The following is a 16,098-nucleotide window of genomic DNA, read 5'->3' as shown; positions in this document are numbered from 1 at the left end:
ATGATTTGAGGAGCCATGCTAGGCTCAGAAAGAGCACGAGATGAGCTCATGAAAATCAAGTTTTCTCATTCTCCATTCAATCAGTACATTAGCAGCACTGAGTGCAGAGTTAACCTTGGGTGGTTCGCTCTGGACAGTTTTAGCTGTAATGTCTGAATCAGGCTTGATTTTCACTGTCATCAGCCACAGCTTGTCTTTGCAGAAGTGAGGACAGTAAAGACATTTAGGAGAATAAAATGACCATGGGGTGCCCAAAGACAGCACTTCAGAGATTTCTTTTTTTTTTTTTTTCTTCCTTTTGTTTTCCTTTTGGAAGGAGGAGTGCCTATGCATGTTTGTTTTTAAATATTTATTTTCCTGAGCAGGCAATTAGAACTTCAATGTGGTTTCTGGTCACTTTATTACAGTCTACTCTGCGCAGCCTTAAAGAAAAATCTCCTGGCATCAGCAGGTCCTTGTCAGCACATAAGCAAAGCATTCACCTTGATAGAGAGAGTGTGAATGCCAGACTCCATCGTCTTCTAGAGGTGAGTCTCCAGATCCTACAATAAAAAGAGAACAGAAACGGCAGCAAGAAAAGCCACATGGAATGGGCGCGGATTTCAAAGCATTGCTTTGGCATCATCCATGCAAGGGGTGCTTATTAGAGTGCAGAGCCAAGAGCAGAGCTTCTGCGGCCATTCATGAGGGGACAGGAAACTCTCAGAGTGAACCTGGCTGTGATGGCTAGAGCCAATCAAAATGAGATCCTGACTGGTTTTTTTTTTTTTTTTTTTTTTTTTGAATCATAGCAGGGCCATCTGAAATCCTGGAATCAGGGAAAAGAAAGTCAACTTCACTCTGAGATGATGCCAGTGTATATGAAGTTCAGGCCAGAGCAGACACCGTAAAATGTGTGTGACTCAGACTCAACCCCCAGTTCCAAAGGCAACCCAGTAGAATGTAGTGATAGGTCCATCTGCTGAAAAGAATTTGGATGGAGGCCAAGAAGGGAAATCAAATGTCTTATCTTAATGACAAAAAAAAAAAAATGCCTTGAGACTTCTGTAGGAAATGAAGGCTGAAACTGAGGATTTGATGTTTATTTAGAGTTCCTCGCCTAGCTGAGGCTAAAGTAAAATTTCCTAAGGAGTCTTACTACCCTCAAATCCCAGGTATCTTTCACTAAAATAGAAAAGGAAAGTCTCTCCTAGGAGCTTATTCAAGTCCCTGTCAGGGTGAGTTCATAATTAATGGGAGTTCTTCATGGGAGATGGAGAATATGGAAACAAAAAATGACGTAGGGGGAGGGGGAGCAGCTGGAATGTGACCATTTGGAGAAATTTTCCTAGCCAGAGAAGGCCATTCCTGTGTTCTGCTTGGTTACAAATTTCCTCACCTGATCCCTTGAATACCCAGGCTGTACAAAATGAAAGACTTTTCATTGTTCCATATCAAACAGTGATTGTGTGAGCATAAAACCTAGGAATGCAACCTAGAAACATAAATCAAAAGCCTGGCTTCATCTGCCTTGATCTATTCACTCCACTGCCATAGGTCTATTCCAAGGAAAAAAAAAATTGTGACATCATAAGCAGCAATCACACACACACAAACACACACACTAGCCTCTTAGTACCCCAGTTAAAAGGTCCGGGAGATTCAGCATGTATTGGCAGCCACCCATTCCATAATCTATTTGTCCACCCTATTTGTCTATTTTCTTCTGTACAGTCTCTGGACATAGCTTCTCCATCACTCTGCTATTTAGACATAGTGTTTCTTGGAGCTTCAGATTGTCCTTATTTCCACACTTTTCCCTTGTTCAATCCTATCCATACAGCTCACTTTAACTGTCCCCTTGTGTTTATGAAAAATCAATTCTTTCCACCCCTAAACTTTCAAAGGCGAGACCTTTAATGGTCATGTGGCTCAAAAATACAATGAGAATGTAGCCCCCAAAACACAAACTTTGAGGTTCTTAGAATGGACTATATTTCCCCTTAGGGGGAATCCCTTGTAATTCCACATACCTGAGTTTCTGGCCCCAGTTTGAAGAAGTCAATCATTTGCACAATTTCTGAGGATATAAGGGTAACTGATAGCTGCCCTGGACAACCACAGAGGAATATATCTCATGATCAAATGTGGTCTGCAGGGTTGATATTTTCTACAATAAAACATGTCAGCAGTCAAGCCAATATTCTCAGTTCTTACTAGTTTGTGGGTCTTGAGAGAGGAAGCCTCAGCTCCCCAGCAACGCCATATTTCTCAAGTGTTATAACACCACTGTCCAAAGCACTTAGTACTAATTGTCTGGTGCAACTGTTACATTGGTGCTTAGATCTCATCTCTTAGCTCAACTGGACTTGCAAATTTTTATGAAAAGCACTCCAGTCATGTATATCATAATAATATCATCAGTTGTTCAAGGCTTAGAAAGCCAGAAACCACAAAGAGATAGTTCACAGAGGTCTGTTTTCAACCAGAATTTTTTTGTGTGTAAAAATGATCACATTGTGAATATCTATGAATAAATGAGCCATACCAGAGTTTAGGGGCTCCTGCTTATAAGATCTACTCCTTCACTGCCTCTCATTGTTCTGGAGGTAGGAAGTTTACAAAGCATATTTACTAGATTCCCCTATTCCTAGACTGGGAACAAGTCTGCATCTTACAGATTTGGAAGATGAAAGAGATGGCATTACTCTGCATATTTATTAGTATTTTTATTGTTTGATAATTTCAAATATACAATTTTAATAAGATCCACCCCGTTTCCTCCTTTCCAATCTAGCCTATATTTCATTACCTTTTTCTCTTCCAACTTCATGTTATTTCTCCTCCTCCTTCCCATCCTTCCCTCCCTCCATCCCTCATTGACTCCATTTAGTGATGCCTGTATGTAAATGAGTGAAGGCCCATCTACTAGAGGATGGGCAGCCTCTCAGAAACTGTACTCCTGAAGGAAAACTATAACCCCATGCATGGAGATAACCTAGAACCCCTAGACAGATGTAGCCCATGGTAGCTCAGTATCCAAGTGGGTGCCCTAGTAAAGGGAAAGGGGACTGTCTCTGACATGAACTCGGTGGCTGGCTCTTTGACCTCCCCCTGAAAGGAGAGCAGCCTTGCCAGGCCACATAGGAAGACAATGCAGCCACTCCTGATGAGACCTGATAGGCTAGGGTCAGATGGAAGGGGAAGAGGACTTCCCTTATCAGTGGACTTGGAGGGGAGCATGGGAGGAGATGAGGGAGGGAGGGAGGGTAGGATTGGGAGGAAATGAAGGAGGGGCTACAACTGGAGTACAAAGTGAAATAAACTGTAATTAATGTAAAAAGAAAAAGAAAAAAGAAGAAAAGAAAATGTTACTATATATCTTTATGTAGTTAGCACTAGAAAAATACTTTAAATATGCAATCAGTGATGGCTGTCTTCACAAGAAATTTGTGATAAACACCTAAAATCTATCTCTTATGTTACTGTAGAATTAAAATAAATGTCAATTTCACTATAAAGAAAGAAAGAAAAGTGACGATCCCTCTCACAGAGGTCATCTATTGCAATAGCACTTAAGCTAGGGGTGACTCTTTCCTCATCAGTCCTGGGGTTTTGATTGGATTGATCTTGTACATGCATCCGCAACTGCAGTGAGTTCATGTGTGTACAGCTTTATCGTGTCTCACAAATATTGTCTCACTGCAGATATCAACTACGTTAGGTTCTTACAACATTTGTGCCCCTCTTCTGGGCTCCTGGGATTTTCCCTGAGCATTGCAGGGGTGTGATGTATATGGAGGACTGAGCACTCCTCAGTATCTTATTCTCTGCATGTGGACTAGTAAGTGGGTCTTTGGATTCACCACCTACTGCGGAAAGAAGCTACTTTGGTGAAAGTTGAAAGATGCCCTATGGGTATAAAGATGGCACTTTACATTATCTATTTAGCAGAATAACAGTATTAAATGCTCCCCCAAGGACCCGTGACTTAAACAGCTATGGATCTGAAGCAAGTTAGTGGTAAATATCTGAGCTATTAAGCAGGCTTTAAATACAATCAGGAAGTAGCTGTTTATTAAATACATTTTGTGCCACTATTTTCTCCAGTGGGCATGTCTTGAAAGACCAGTCATTATTATAATTCACAGGGTTCATAGCTGGGTAAAACTGTTGACTAGTTTTCTCTCCTAATGGTGTGCATCAAACCCTCCAGAAGTATAAATGCTACCCAGTAGGGATGAAATACCTATGTCAATACCAGCTTGCTTTTTCCATGCCCTGTAACTCAAATATATGATGTCTTCAACAATAGAGCTTTATCATTAACTTCTAGACAATAACTAAGAGCAATGGCAGTGCTTTTAATATTTGGAGGTCTATAGGTCCACACTAGCTAATAAATCCAAAAGATGTAACTCATCCTGGGGTATTGTGGAAGCATTGTCATCCTGTGTACAGGGTAGTTTAAGTCAACTTGACACAAGCTGGAGTCATCAGAGAGGAGGGAGCATCAACTGAGAAACTACTTCTATAAGATCAGGCTACAGGCAAGCCTTTAGGGCAGGTTTTTGTTTTTTGTGTGTTTGTTTATTTGTTTGTTTTGGTTTGGGTTTTGTGTTTTTGTTTGTTTTGGTTTGGTTTTGAGTTTTTGAGACAGGGTTTTTCTTTGTAGCCTTGGCTGTCCTAGACTCACTTTATAGACCAGGCTGGTCTACAAAGAGGTCTGCCTGCCTCTGCCTCCCCAAGTTCTGAGATTATAGACAATGTACCAGTGCACCCTTCGGACATTTTCTTAATTAGTAATTGATGGGGGAGGGCCCAGCCCATTGTGGGTGGTCCCTTCCCTGTGCTGGTGGCCCTGCATTCTGTAAGAAAGCAGGATGAGCAAGGCAAGGGAAGTAAGACAGAAAGCAGCAGCCCTCCATAGCCTCTTCATCAGCTCCTACCTACATATTCCTGCCCTGCTTGAGTTCCTGTTCCAGCTTTCTTCAGTGATGAACAGTGTGACATGGAATTGGAAACCAAATAAACCCTTTCCTCCTCAACTTTATTTCGGTTATGGTGTTTCAGCACAGCAACCTAACTAAGTAATCCTAATTAAGACAGCCTATTATACATAGGGTAGCTCTACTTAAACTCTTTTTATATAGGTATAGATTTTAGAAAGCTTCTACAGTAGTAGGTTTTTATGTAATTTTCCAAAAAGTTTTGTTATCCTCTCCTTGTATTCCTTTCTCTATCTTGTCCTTCTATTTCCTATCCCATCCAACCCTTCTGTTCCATTATTCGCCTTTCCCATTTTATACCACTTGTGTTCTATCCCTTTCTCTTGAGACACCCCCTACACACACACACACACACACACACACACACACACACACACCACAGTCTCTTATTATATTCCTGACTCCAATTTCAACATGTATATCTGAAAGTGGGTTATCTCATATAGAATGATTATATCCAGATCGAACCATTTACCTGTAAATGTTATAACTGCATTTTTCTTTATACCTGAATACTATTCCATGGGTAAATGTACTGCATTTTCAATAACCATTCATTAACTGATGAGCATCTAGACTATTTTCTTTTCCTGGCTATTGTGATTAGAACAGCAATAAATATACATGCTTAGATGTCTCTGTTTGGGATATAGAGTCCTATGAGAGTATGGTGGTGGTATAGAGGGAACATATGGTTGATATATTTCTAGCTTAATGTGGAAACTCCACACTGATTTCCAAAGTGGCTATACCAATTTGCATTTCCACTAACAATGAATAAATGCCCACAACCTTTCCCCACAAGCATGCCAGTCTTTGATGTTGCTGTTGTTTCTGTATCAGCCAATTTGACTGAGGTAAGATATTTCTATGTTTGTTTTTTTTTTTAGTTTGCATCTCCCTGATGGCTGAGGATGCTAAAAAATATTTTAAAATAGTTATTGGCCATTTGTATTTGTTTGGAGAACTCTCTTAGTTCCCAGTCCCATTTGTTATTTGGGTCGTTTATTTTCTTGATGTTTGGTTGTTTGTATTCTTTATATGTTCTAGACACTAACCTTTTGTCATACATAAAGATTTTTTCTCCCCCTGTATACTTTGCCTCTTTGCTCAAATTGTGTTGCCTGATGTAAGAAGATTTAAGTTTCATGAAATTCTATTATTCAGTTGTTGGTCTTAAGGTCAGTTCTGTATGGAGGAAATATGTTCCAGTGGATATTTGGCAGTAGTGAGATGCCATGCCCACTCTCCTTTCTCGACCATTGTAGGGTAGACAGAATGCAACATTGGTAGTGGTGGTAGTCAAAGAAACAACACTTTGCTAAATTTAGAGTGACAGGAGCAGGGTGATCTTTGACCACTGATACAAACTTCTTAACATCCCTTGTTAGAATCCATCTGATTTTATAAGTCTCTTATTCCTTCCATTTAACTTCCTTTTGCTAAAAATAAGCTAGCGAGGGTTATGTTTCCTACACAAAAACCTTGGCAAATATGTAAGCAAACTAATTTAGAGGTGTGTGTGTGTGTGTGTGTGTGTGTGTGTGTGTGTGTGTGTGTGTGTTTTATCCTGCTACACGTAAGCTCTGAAATGTCCAAGGCCTTTGTGTCAAAATCTTGGTCTTCAGGGTGGATATAGTAAAAAGCTGTGAAACTTAAGGAATCAAGCTGAATGGGAGGGTCCTAAATTCATTGGTGGAGAGACCTTGAAGAAGATTACAGGGGTGTGGGACTCCAGCACCTCTTCCCCATTTTAAGATATCCTGAAGTAAGCAGACTTCTCCTGTCCCATGCTCTTCTCAGTTATGCTTTGCTTTGTCACAGGTCCCTAAGCAATGGAGACAGTTGACCAGGGACTGTGAGCCAACAGAATTCTTTCATACTTTAAAGTGATGTTTCCCTCAAGTATGTTATCATAGTGAGAGAAAATGGAGTAGCTTTCTCTTAGTAACTGCTGCCACCTACAAACCTTTTGACAACATGAGAGAGGACTTTCATGTGGGTTGGCTGGATGGGGCTTTTAAAAGCACCACAATTGAACTTTTAGCCTATGACAGATACTGCTTAGACTACTTGTCCAAGGTTTTATAGCTAATGAATGGCAAATTAGGAACTCAAGTTTAGTTTTTCTTACTTCCAAATCAATTGTGCTATTTTCCTTAAGCCTTATGGCCTTCCGCTTCCTGCATTGGCACACATGGGGTGATGGGCTTTGGGATGACTGACAGTTCCCTTGTTTATTGCCAAAGCAAGTATGCAAAGAACAAGGTGAAGGATATATGTATGGCAAAATCTGCTGGTCCAATATCCAGTAGCAATGGTCTCCTTTCTTCTTTTTTTGATTTTTTATTTATTGATTTATTTATTTATTTGGTGCACCTCTGAGGACCAAATCCAAGATCTCTTGATTACTAGTTGATTCATTCATTCATTATGTATTATTACTGGAGATTGAACGTAAGATCTTGTGAATGGTAGGGAAGCAATCTACTCATGAGCCTTATCTTCCATGTTTTATTTTTATATTTTATTCTGAGACATAATCTTGCTAAATTGCCTAGGCTGGCCTTGAATTTGTTCTTGATATCTGCACAGATCTTGAACTTACAGAATTCTTGCTTCTGTTGCTTATCAAGCTGCTGGAGTTAGAGACTGGCCCCAGCAGACCTCAGTAGTTATTTCTTAACAGCAGATCAGAGGATGCATTAGCTCTAAGCCATTCTTCCTCAGGGAAGAAAATGTGGCTCCATGTTAAATAGATTACACTTTCCAATAATTGCTTCAGGAATAGGCATGGAAACTAGAATAAGGCAAGTGAAAACAATTCTGTTTGTGGAGGATCGTACTGTAAAGGTGTTACCTAAGAGAAAAGACACTTTTTTTCTCCCTCCATGCTTTGGAGGGTATTGTATATGGATAATGATTAATACTGCAGCAGACATTTTGTTAACATTAGGCACAAATTCTTAGGGTTGACTATCTCAACTGAGAATGGTAGAATAAATGAATACAAGAATTAAACAGGGGTCTTTGATGATATCATTTGGCTGCTGAATAAATTTTAGATATTGGTTATCTCTATGCTTATCTTGTCAACAATAAATTTCCTTTCAGTTTAAGCTACTGTGCATAATACTGTTTGTTTCTTGGAGCTGAATACATCCAAGCTGATATAAATATGAATGAAGACTTCCTACCTGTTGTCAATTAAAAAAATAGTTCAAAGAAAATAAATGAGTATTAGTTGCTACTCAAGTGACATTTCCAGTTCATATACAACCTAAATATACAAATTGACTACTATAAAATATCTGATGACTATTTTACAAAATAGACTTCCCAAAGGGGACAATAAATTAAAAGACAGACTCACAATGTTCAGGAAGTAAGGCTTAGTGAAGCAAAGAAGAATCAAACATATTAACTACAGGTTTTACACAGAATAAGAAAGAAAGAAAAGCAGGCAGGGGCCAAAGAAAAAAGTGGCTTTTCTTATAAAAGGTCTCTATCTAAAATGTGATCCCTTTAGAAATCTCTTAATTGAGGTTTAATGTGACATAATCATTTCAGCCTGCATATGGTTCAGATTACCACTCTTTAGAAAGAATGCTTCTTCCACACAAAGACAAATGTTACACTGGCTCAGAAATCAGGAAGTCAAAGCCATGGATGATTTTGTCCCTTAGCTATATCTAAAGCTAATTCCATTTGTAATTCTGCTTTCCTTGCAGAAAGTTCTTCTAATTCAAAAGATGTCTTTAAAGTAACCACTCACAACTTCCCCACAGTTCACAGAAGGGTCTTCCTGGGCCCTTTCCCTTTCACTTGGAATCCCTACATAGTCTACCACAGAGGGCCTCTGAAAGACTCTACCCAGCAGGGTATTAAAGCAGATGCTGAGACTTAAAGCCAAACTTTGGGCAAAGTGCAGGGAATCTTATGAAAGAAGGGGAGATAGAAATACCTGGAGGGGACAGGAGCTCCATAAGGAGAGCAACAGAACCAAAAACTCTGGGCAAAGGGGTCTTTTCTAAGACTGATACTCCAACCAAGGGCCATTCATGGAGATAACCTAGAACCCCTGCATAGATAAGTAGCCCATGGCAGCTCAGTATCCAACTGGGTTCCCTTGTAAGGGGAACAGAAACTGTCTCTGACATGGCTGGTCTTTGATCACCTCCTCCTGAGGGGGGAGCAGCCTTACCAGGCCACAGAAGAAGACAATGCAGCCAGTTCTGATGAGACCTGAGAGGCTAGTGTCAGAGGGAAGGAGAGGAGAACCTTCCCTATCAGTGAACTGGAGGAGAAGCATGGGAGGAGATGAGGGAGGGAGGGTGGGATTAGAAGGAGATGAGGAAGGGGGCAACAGCTGGGACACAAAGTGAATAAACTGTAATTAATAAAATAATAATAAATATATTTAAAAAAGAAACTCAACAACACATCTAGAACTTGGAAGATGACTAGTGTTCCTTTCCTTACTCCATAACTTTTCTTACCTTTCAGAGGGAGTGGGGAGATATTCGAGACCAATGGAATACCTAGCCAGCTGGCGAAAGAATCTATTCATTCAGTGTGATACATAATCTGAATTGGCAGATGTATTGGGTCTGTGTTATGTCATCAGCCAAAAGGACTGGGTTGATTTATTTAGTGATTTTGTACTTAGTTCTACATTCTTAATTTTTTGTCAGGAACTTCCCCCTCATGATATTTTATTCTTAATATAATTTAATAGTATCAGACATAAACATATTTAATTAAAAGTAGCAACATTGATTTTATACTAAAATCACCGAGAAAGTGGATGGAATTCACGGTGTACTATGGTTGCTTCACCCAAGTGCCATCACCTACCCCAGAATCAAACCTAACATATTTTTACTGTATAAACTCACTTTCCTGGAAGAAAAGATAAAAAAATTTAGTAGCTTTTCCTAAGGCTCTGTGACGTAAAAGTTAAGAGTTGTTCTTATAAAGCATTTTGTACTATGTCCCATGACAATATTTTCTAAAGAAATATGTAATAACCTATTAATACTGGCCTCTTTTTCATGTGAGATAAGAAAAAAAAAAAACACATGTAAAGCAAGAAGGAGCTGGACATTGTGACCTCTCTAATTCAAGCATCTGAGAGGCTGAAACAGGACAACTGCCATAAGTTTGAGGCCAGCCTGGACAGCACAATGAGACCATGAGTCAAGAACCAAGAAGCCAAACAAACAAACAAACAAACAAACAAACAAAAAAGCAAAAGAAATAGTTATCTACATTAGATCAAGTTGATTTTTTTTCTAGATTAGGGATATCCACTGACAGCGATGACAAGTAGATTCCATCTAGACTAGTGATATCCACAGACAGTGATGACAGTAGATTCCATCTACAGCGATGGAAATGACCTGTATCTACAGGACTTACTAGAGTAAGCAATAGCCACATGTGAACACGGGGCACTTCAAATGTGGTCATTATGAACAAGGAAATGAATATTTTACTTTCTGCAGTTTGTCAGGCATGCATAACTAAGTTTCAACAATATTAAATGAGAAATTCTAGGAATGTTTAACCCTGAGGCTTTACAATGCACACCATCCAAAACAGCATAATGGAATCATATGGTCTGACCTAGGACTTGAATCATCATTACCCAGAGTATGCAACTTGTTTATAATGTTCACCCATTCACCATTTGGGAGCTATTTGCTTTAAGAGCAATTATTATGATGCCATGATATCTGTGTTAATGTGGCACTATTTTACTAAATGATGGCTTCAAAGCAAAGGAGCTAGCAACTTGAATATGCCAGAGAGAAGCTGTAAGGCTTTTTGTTGAGTTAAAAAAAATGTTAAAATTCCCAAAGTTTGGCTATGAGTCTTCTGATATCTATTCCGTTTGCCTTTCTGAATGAGGATTGAGCATCTTACCCAGGGTCCTCCTTCTTGCTCAGCTTCTTTAGGTGTACAGATTTTAGTACATTTATCCTATATTATATGTCTAATATCCACTTATAAGTGAGCATATACCATATGTGCCTTTCTGCTTCTGGGATACCTCACTCAGGACGATCTTTAGCTTCTTTTGGTCTGTAGCTTTTAGTATGGCTATCTTATATTATATGGCTAATATCCACTTAAAAATGAGTGTATACCATATGTGTCTTTCTGTTTCTGGGTTACCTTACCCAGGATGATCTTTTCTAGTTCCATCCATTTGCCTGCAAATTTCATGATTTCCTTGTTTTTAATAGCTGAGTAGTATTCTGTTCTATAAATGCGACACAATTTCTGTATTCATTCCTCCACTGAGGGACATATAGATGGGAGCTTACTATAGAGGGTCCTCTGAAAGGCTCCACCAAATAGGGGATCAAACAGATGCTGAAACTCACAGAAAAACTTTGAACAGAGCACAGGGAGTCTTATGGAAGGGGTGGAATAGAAGGACATGGAGGGGACAGGAGCCCACAAGGACACTAACAAAGTTAAAAAATCTGAGCCCAAGGGTTCCTGCAGAGACTGATGCACCAACCAAGGATTAAGGATGATGCATGGAGAGGACCTAGATCCCTTGCTCAGATGTAGTAAATCTCAGTCTCCATGTGGGTGTCCTAGTAAAGGGGAGCAGGGGCTGCCTGTTTCCTGAAATTGATTGCCTGCTCTTTGATTACTTGCCCCTGGTGACATGGCCTTGCCAGGGCACAGAGGAAGAGGATCCAGGCAGTCATGATGAAACTTGATAAGCTGTGGGCAGATGGCAGAGGAGGGGGAACTCCTTTCAGTGGACTAGGGGAAAGGGATAGGGGAAAGAAGGAGGGAGGGTGGGATTGGGGGGAGTTGAGAGAGTAGGCTTTAATCAGGCTATATAATGAATAAATTGTAAAGAAAAGAAAAGCAATAATATTCTTTGAGACAATGCTTTGCTATTTGCTTTCATAACTTAAAATTATTTATGAAATGGGAGCCTGTAGAAAAGTTTTGCTCTGGGGTGGTATTGTCACTTACTCTCTTTAATTCTTCTGGTTGTCAGTAATGGATGTGAACATGCAAATATGTAAATCAGAGCAATACCCTTTCTTTCCTGCATGTGTTAAACTTCAGGAGATTCTAACATGTGGGCATGTGGGAAAGTTTGGGGAAATCACAGCCCTGGGTCCCATATGGAAGACCATCAGACAAGCTCTGTTAAGTTTTTGGCAATGTTTTCCCAAAGGAGAGTGACTTGACCAGTGTATAAGGAGATTTTTCCTCCCTTCCCCCAGCTCCCAGAATAATGTCAGTTATAATTTTACAAATACCTAGTCGATATAGCTAGGCATTTCTCTGACTAGATAATAACTAAAATAACTCATTTATACTAATTTACATTCTGCCACATGGCTAGTTACCTGGGCTCAGGTACCATACCTCTGTCCTCTTCACAACTTGCTGGCTGAATCTCGCTCACTTGGCTCTAGCCTAGAATCCTTTCTGCCTGTCAAAGGTCCCACCTCCTATTTCCTGTCTTAGTTATAGGTCATCAGATTTATTATTAACAGGTGAAATTTTCATAAAGACACAAGATATTCTCTCAACCGACCAGTATGTAAGGCAAGGTATTGAAGGAGCAGTACCTGTAATAAAGTTAAGGTGTACAGAGTGTTTGCTTCAGTCTCAAGAAGCAGGCCCCGCACAAGTGTTCACAGAAGCAGAAATTGTAAAGAAGTTACTCTTCTATGGGTGACTTGTTTCTCAAAACACAGGGCAGACTAACAGATAAAACGTGAAGGAAAAAAAAAACAGAGTAATGTACATGGAGGAAGATATTGCTACACACAGAACAGAAACACTCAGAAAAAAATATCCAGAGAGCCTTTTGCTAAGCACAAGGACTAGGTGAAGAAAAGGTTTACTGACAATATTTCCACTGAGGAAGAATATTCACTAGAATGTTCTGATGGAACAAGTTGACATGCTCCCTTTTGTCTTCTGTAACCACCCTAGACTCCTCTCATGCATCAGCATCAACCACAATTGCACAGAGTGCTTGCTGGCTTAAAAGTAGTATTTTGGAGAGAAAAAAAATAGAATTGAAAGTGTCAGAGTACATAACATGCAACAAGGAAAAATACGGATTTGTGCATTTTGAGTTGGTTTATATAGCTGTCTGCATGTCACAGTCCTGTTTTAAGCTTTTAGTTATAACATTACCTTTTCCAGCTTTAGCAAGTTCAAGATCCATACAAATATATTTATTCAAGGTGAATATATTGTGAAATAGACACAAATGACATGTCCATCACCCCATGTTGGTTATCATTCAGTATTGACTAAAACCACTTGACTTTTCACTCAAATTTTTCTCATTCGAACTATGAATAATGAGTTTGCGCTGCCAAAAAGTCACAATAGCAGTTATTCCTTCCTATGTGTCTGAGTGAAATAAACTACCAACATGGAAATTTCTGAAGACTTTGAAACCTACAGATTTGTCTAGGTAATGCTTTGTTTCTTTGTTCAGAATAGAAGACTCTAAAGATTTGAAAAGGGCTCCTGGGGACTGGCTGGGGATATCTTTTCTTCTTCCTGATTGAGTCAGGACCTAGATGTTATGGCTGATACTGTGCTTTCTTGTTTATTTTTGGTCAGACTCTCAAGTAGAAAACAATGTTGAGAGACATGGATTAGCTACTATTCCTGACTAAATCGATATCCCAGACTGAAGGAGCTTTCCATTTATGAGCTTCAAATCCTTCCTTTAAAAGATGGAATGGAGCAGCAGGAATAAGGCTGTAGTGTGTACTTCAAATTATATTCCCTCATAACACCTTCATCCTCAGCCTGGTGTCCACAGAGGTCAGAATTGGCATCATACCCTTTGAGACCGGAGTTTTGGACAGTTGTGAGACATCACATGGGTGCTAGAAATCTAATCTGAGTCCTCTGCTGGAGCTGGGCTATACCTCCAGCCCATTTTCTTTATTTTAAAACCTAGTTCCTCTAAATTGTGTTTCCTAATAATCATTATTATTTTTGAGCCAGGGACCTCCTAAATGCTTAAGCATGTTTTCAGTTACTATGTAGCCCAGGCTGGCCTCAAATTCATGATCCCCTTGCCACAGCCTTGCAAGTTTTGGGATTACAGTTGTGGATCTCCATGCCCTGTGCTTTAATAAGTCTTTAAAACTCAATTCTCTTGAGTTTCCATTCTCTTGAGGTTCTTTGTGTACAGTTTTACACCATCACTGACTCTATGTTGTTTTGGATTTTCAGAAATTGTTCCAAAAGTGTATAGGTTCTCGCCTCCGCTGTAAGCATCCAGCATTTCTCGGAATATGATGGGGGGGGGTGTTTTCTCTTATTGCCCTGCTGGAACTGGTGAAATGTCCTTCTCTACAAGTCCCCTTTGAAACAGTTCTTCCTCTTAAAATGTTAGTGGGCACACTACTTACTCATTTTCTCAAGATGTTAGCTCAGTATTAATTTTTTTAAAGGAGACATTCGTCTCCTTCATGAAGGTTGTACTTACAGAAACAGATACTATATTTAAGGTTCAAAAACACTACCCAAATAAAGCTGTGATGGGTACATAGTTCTTGGCAGTCAATCAGTGCTATAATTTACAAAATTCTGGCAGATCATGTGAAAACTGAGAATAACTGGATTCAAGAGACGAAAGGTACTAAGAGAGTAAAACAAAATCACTGTAGTGTGTGCTGACAGTGGTAGGCACCAGCCCTTAATTGCCAGATGCTGGGTGATATTTTAATGCACTAGATTAAATGGTACAGAGAAAGAGAAGAGGCTGTGTGGAAAGATGCTTTCTCCAAATCCCTGAAATGAACATTATGAAATTCCTGTAACTGACAGGTTACAGCCTCCTCAATTAAAAGACATCTAAGATTTTTTTTTTAATTCTGGAATATTTTCTGCTCCCTCAACAGAGGTCCAAAGAACACTTGATGCTTGGACTTCACTTGAAGTCTTTCATGAAAGGCTTTTAAGACAGTACTGCCTATATTGAAAAACAAAACAAAACAAAAAACCAGAAAACTAAAAACCCAAAACAGAAGAAGAAGAGAAGGAGGAAAAGGAGGAGGAGGAGGAGGAAGATGAAAAAGACAGATATGTCTGAGAGCTGAGAGGTAGATGGTTTCTTTTCTGAAAAGTTTCTCTTGTTTGAAAGCATCTATTTTTTTCTTTTTTCCCATTTATTTATTAACTTAAGCTTTTTACAGCCTGGTCCCAGCCCCTCTCTCCTCTCTTCCCTGTCCAGCCCTCATGCCCTTACTCTACATACCCCTTTCCTTCTTCTCAGAGAAGGAGAGGTCCCCAATGGGTACCAACCCACTCAGGCACCTCAAGTCACAGCAGGATCTACCTTTCTTTCAGTGTTCTCGAACTGACAGTCACACACTGCCTGAAACTATTTATGACTGCTCACTGAGAGACTCAAACTTTGGTGGAAATGTAAAAAGAATGGAAGACTGAACTGATGACAATTCTGATTTCCAGAGTGATAATCTATAGACTCTGTGTTTTTCTCTCAGTCTCTCACACCCCACACACATCTCTTTCTCTCCCTCGTTGCTTCCTTTCTTGTGTACTGTATGATATAAAGTGAGAAATTTCTCTGACAATGACTGTTGTCATAATGTACTGTACCATCCCAGGCACAAAGAAATAGGGCCAAGTCACCATGCACTGACTTCTTAATCCATGAGCACAAATAAACTTTTCTTCATGGTAGGTTTTTTTTTTTTCCTTACACATCCTTCACAGCAACAGAAAATTGATGGACATGCTTTAAAAAATCATATTATCAATGTGATCAGGTCCTCTGTATACTCCATCCGAGCTGTTTTTAACCATAAAAATGTAGTTGAACTCCAGATATGTCTTGGATGGCTTTGTGACCCTTAAATATGGAGGACACTCTTACCTCCCACATGTGTAAAAGCCCCTGCCCTGTCAGCACAACAACCAGGTTCATTTTGTTTTTAGTAAAGCCATCATGTTAGTTACTAATTTCATTCTCCTGACTAAGATTGCAACAAAGCGCTTAACATGGAGATGGATGTTTATATGTGTGTTCTAGTTTTCCTTACTGAGACTCCTGTGAGCAAAGCTT

The 16,098-nt window shown here is 39.5% G+C and overlaps 1 protein-coding gene across 1 annotated transcript in view; it reads right to left on the bottom strand.

The window, feature by feature from the left end:
* The window catches only part of Srpx (sushi repeat containing protein X-linked), a 74,008-nt gene that overhangs the window by 28,628 nt on the left and 29,282 nt on the right, over positions 1–16,098 (bottom strand). Inside the window, exon 2 of the mRNA XM_055599562.1 lies at positions 483–542. Within this exon, the coding sequence (XP_055455537.1) occupies positions 483–542 (60 nt within the window). The remainder of the gene's footprint in view (positions 1–482; positions 543–16,098) is intronic.

This window comes from Psammomys obesus, unplaced genomic scaffold (assembly GCF_907164565.1).
Source record: "Psammomys obesus unplaced genomic scaffold, mPsaObe1.curated_primary_1811, whole genome shotgun sequence".
NCBI lineage: Eukaryota > Metazoa > Chordata > Mammalia > Rodentia > Muridae > Psammomys > Psammomys obesus.
Note: the sequence above shows the minus strand (reverse complement) of the source record. Positions and strands in the feature narration are given on the sequence as shown.